The 4,582-nt window shown below is 54.7% G+C and overlaps 1 protein-coding gene across 1 annotated transcript in view; it reads left to right on the top strand.

Annotated features, from left to right (window-relative positions):
• Positions 1 to 1,671, top strand: part of Ggt1 (gamma-glutamyltransferase 1) — a 24,791-nt gene extending 23,120 nt beyond the window's left edge. Inside the window, 5 exon segments of the mRNA XM_059282446.1 lie at positions 74 to 261; positions 492 to 619; positions 721 to 832; positions 834 to 1,041; positions 1,390 to 1,671. Of these exon segments, the coding sequence (XP_059138429.1) occupies positions 74 to 261; positions 492 to 619; positions 721 to 832; positions 834 to 1,041; positions 1,390 to 1,536 (783 nt within the window). The 3' untranslated portion in view covers positions 1,537 to 1,671.
• The last annotated feature ends 2,911 nt before the right edge of the window (positions 1,672 to 4,582 follow it).

Here is a 4,582-nt window from a genome sequence, read left to right as displayed (position 1 = left end):
CTGTTGTCTCCCTTCCCCCTGCTTCCTCCTGCTTCCTCCTAACCTCCTCAGGCCAGCTCTGGGGTCTCGGCAGGTGATCCGCAACATGAGCTCTGAGTTCTTCGCTGCTCAGCTTCGAGCCCGCATCTCTGATGGAACCACTCATCCGACTTCCTACTATGAGCCTGAGTTCTACCTTCCCGATGATGGGGGCACCGCTCACCTGTCCGTGGTTGCGGAGGATGGTAGTGCCGTGTCCGCTACAAGCACCATCAACCTCTAGTAGGGGCTGTGCGGCTGCTGGGCAGTACGGGGACAGGGGTAGTGGGTTGGGAGCTAGCTTCATTTCCTGTGAGGGCCTCCCTCTTTCGTGTTGGGAAACAGAGGCTCCACCTTGGTAGCATGCCTAGGGTGGGCCTTCCAGGGGGTCCTCTTGGCCTGGTGTGGGTGGGTACCAGGTGGGAATCGGCTGGGCTGTAGCTGTATTGTTATCTGAGCTGGCCTATCTTCAGTTTCGGCTCCAAGGTCCTTTCTCGGGTCAGCGGTATCCTGTTTAACGATGAGATGGACGACTTCAGCTCACCCAACTTCGTCAACCAGTTTGGGGTATCCCCCTCACCAGCCAACTTCATCAAGCCAGGTGAGGGTGGGAATCTGGGGATAAAGGACTTGAGTTGGGAGGGGGCTGGTACCCTGGACAGGCAACCGACCAGCCTCTCTGTCTCCTCCGACGGACCCTAGGGAAGCAACCACTCTCATCCATGTGTCCCACAATCATTGTGGATAAGGATGGCAAGGTCCAGATGGTAGTGGGAGCATCGGGAGGCACACAGATCACCACATCCACCGCACTGGTACATGCCTTTGGCCTACCCCTTCCCACCCCCATCTCTCCCTGCCCTTTTGCTCCGGGGCTATGCTGACATGTTGGCTATCCTCTCCCTCCAGGCCATTATCAACAACCTGTGGTTTGGCTATGATGTGAAGAGAGCAGTGGAGGAGCCCCGATTACACAACCAGCTTTTGCCCAATACCACAACAATTGAGAAAAACATCGATCAGGTAGGCTGAGAGCCGAGGAAACAGGACGATGGTGTGGAGTGACAGGACATCCTTGACTGGGGACTGGCATCCTCTGAGTCATCAGAGCAAAGAGTGGCTAGTATCCCCTGTCCAAGGCCTATGGTCCCCAGGCCCTCAGCATGGGTCACCTTGCGTCCTTGCTCAGTGACAGCCAAAACAGCCTGTTCCCAGGAGACCTTAGAAACCCAGTTATTAATAACCTAGTTATTCCTGGTCACCTGGCCGGAAGTAGCACTAACTGGGTTTGTGAGACCCGTGGACCATACAGGGATGGTTTCAGCCACATCTGCGGCCTTGCTGAGACTCCCTTGGTCCTCTCACCCACAGGTGGTGGCTGCAGGCCTTAAGACTCGGAACCATTACACAGAGGTCACCAACACCTTCATTGCTGTGGTTCAGGCCGTTGTTCAAACATCCAGCGGTTGGGCAGCTGCCTCAGACTCCAGGAAAGGCGGGGAGCCAGCTGGCTACTGAGTGCTCAGAAGGGGCAAGACCAACGTGCAATCCAGGACGAGATACAGACCAGGAACAAGAGTGGGACTTTGGAGGACATGCTGCTCCGGAGTGGGACAGGGCAGCACAATAAATGGGCTCAACTGCCAAGCTCCAGGAAGTCTTGCTGGTTGGACTTCCCATATCTTGGATTTTAGTGTCTGGTTATGAAATGGAGCCATTGGACTGGGAGAATGATGAGGCAGGATCCTAAGACTTACTACTGTTAGTGATGGAGCTAACCTCAACCTTTCAGTGGGGGGAGCCCAGTGTGCCTGGGAGTTGTCCTCATCCTACATTGTCCTAGGCAGTAACACTTCCAGTATCAGCCACTAGAGGGCGCCCCGACCGTGCCGTTAACAGGGATAAAGCAACCCCTTAGCTGTGGGAGAACTTTGAGAATGCTTCATGTCCAGGTTAGGTGTGGGCTTTCATTGCCCAGCATTTATGGAGGTAAAACTGAAGGGAAGCAGACTAGACAAGAGGCAGAAACATGGCAGCTTGACCAGAGCCATGCTTGAGATCAATTTCCAAGCACAGACCCAGAGTGAAATCCAAGCTTGTCTTACAAGTTCTCAAAGAACACGGGTCAGCAAGCTACAGGAAACCCACAGATCCATGAGGAGAACACAGCTCAAAGTGAGTGAGCCCAGAAGAGCAGTTGGGCACAGCATCCTCCTTGTCCTACTTAGGATTACTATTGCTGTGATGAAACACCATGGCCAACGCAACTTGGAGAGAAAGGGTTTATTTGGCTTACATTTCCACATCACTGTTCATCGTCAAAGGAAGTCAGGTCAGAAACTCAAACAAGGTAGGAACCTGGAGGCAGGAGCTGATGCAGAGGCCATGAAGGGGCGCTGCTTACTGGCTTGCTCCTCCTGGCTTGCTCAGCCTGCTTTCTTACAGAACCCGGGACCATCTGCACCAGGATGTTCCCACCCACAATGGGCTGGGCCCTCCTCCATCAATCACTAATTAAGAAAATGCTCTACAGGCTTGCCTACAGCCTGATTTCCTGGAGGCATTTTCTCAATTGAGGCTCTCTCTCTGTAATACTCTAACTTGTATCAAGTTGATATAAAACCAGCCAGCACACTCCTAAAGGGCAGCCCCTCCCAACATGCCAAGGTCTGTAGGACTCACGGCTGTGAACAGGTCACGAGACACTGTAGATACAGAAGTGGACCATTGGGGCACTCCCAGCCTCAGAGCTAAGTATTGCCCCTAGAAGTGAGCACAAGTTGGGGGCCTCTGAGGGAAGGGGCCCAGTGGCTGGAGGAGGGACCCAGGAGGCTAGAAATCCTAGTGCTTCCAACCTGGCCACAGGAAAGCAGGATTTTATACCTGTAGGTATGATCCATGTCTGGGCCCTAAGGGTCTGTGTCTCCGGGGTTCCCTGGGTAAGGCAGAAGCTGGGTCATAACAGGTGGCAGTCACTCCTCCATATGTGCAGAGGAGAAGGCAGGCTAGTGTGTTGAGGTGTGGTGTGTCACAGTGTTCCATGCCCCGTGGGACTGGCCAGAGAGTTCCGTGAACCCAGGGTGCTGGAGGCGTCCCTTACTCTCCCAGACCCATGGGGTTTAGTCTAGAGCTTCTTCATGGACTTGGGGACCTGAGTTGCCTTTCCATACCATCATCTTGGGCTTCAGAGCCCCCAGAACAGGCTTCTCCATCATCAGCCCAGCGTGATTGCAGTCCTCTGAGAATTCTCAGAGCTGCCTCTTCACTCCGGCTGATGCCTGACCAGGATGGGAAGGAAGAGAAGTCACCCTTGAGCCTGCTTGACCCCCCACGGTTTTGTCTTTAGAGTTTTGAGGGCTGTGGCCAGTGGGTGGGCTGCCCACACTCAGGAATGTGCTCTGGCTCCTGGTTGAGCAATGAATGACATGACACTGTGGGGGACAGTTGGGATAGGGAAGATTACCACAGACACTACCCTCTCCCTCTAGGCAGATGTGGGAACAGACTTACAGGAAACAGTATCTCTCGCCCAAGCTGAGCAGAGCCTCTGGAAGGGACACTTGACAGGCTGAGTGGCTAGTGTAGACATTCTCTCTCTGGCCCTCATTTTTTGTTGTTATTGGTATCAAGCAGGGGTATAGAGATGGGAGAGGCCATGCTCAGTGGAAAGAGAGAGTGAGGGATGCTGGGAAAGTATTGAGAGAAAGTCCAGACCAGGGCTCTTCTGCCCTGCAAGCCCGTTAAGTCTGCTCAAGAAAGCATCTCAGTGGGGGCCTCGCTCCTCCACTTGCCTCCCATTTGAACATCCTGAGGCCAGGGAAAGACCAGACCCAAACCAGGCCCCCAAGAGGAAGAGGCTCATCAGCACAGGCATAGTCCTGAGTACCACTGGACCCAGGGAGGCAGGCTAGCAGCCAGTGCGGCTCTGAGCTGTAGAAGTGAGGGTACCCAGACAGGACATCTTCACCCTCTAGAGGTCTAAGGTTGTGTTTCTGGGTCACCATGTCCCAGGGTGGATGATGCAGTTGCACTGGGTGCCAGGGATTAGACATGTGGCCCATCTGCTCACCCCCTTCCCATGTATGGATGAGGCTGTGCCCGGCTGTGATAAATGGTCCTAAGTGGCCACCTTGCTCCACTTCCCTGTACCATGTGGGGCCTAGACTGAGCTGCTGCCTAGATGGAACCAGCTGAGAGTATGGGGCTGGGGGATGGAGCTCCACCCTGCAGGAGACACCCTGACCCTGAACTGTTGGGAGCCAGGGAAGTGGCAAGAGAGCCTCCGTGAGCCCTGTGCCCTAAGCTCTCCAGGGTTCGGCAAGCATCGCATTCCCGATGGCACCGGGATGAGGAGCCCCCTGGGTGCTGTGGGGCCACCAGGAAAGACCCTGGGATCAGCTGGCAGGGAAAGAGTTAACAGCAGCAGCCGGCCCTTCTCTTCAAGAAAAACTCCCTGTAGATGCCTGGCCTGCCTCCAGGGCCAAGCTGTAGGAGCTAAAAACTGGAAGTTCAGACCTGTGGTCAGATCTGCCTCTGTAGCAAGGGCTGGATGGAGGAGGGCGGC

Source organism: Peromyscus eremicus, chromosome 16_21 (assembly GCF_949786415.1).
Source record: "Peromyscus eremicus chromosome 16_21, PerEre_H2_v1, whole genome shotgun sequence".
NCBI classification, from domain to species: Eukaryota; Metazoa; Chordata; class Mammalia; order Rodentia; family Cricetidae; genus Peromyscus; species Peromyscus eremicus.
The sequence above is the reverse complement of the archived record's forward strand: the minus strand, read 5'-3'. Positions and strand labels throughout refer to the sequence as shown.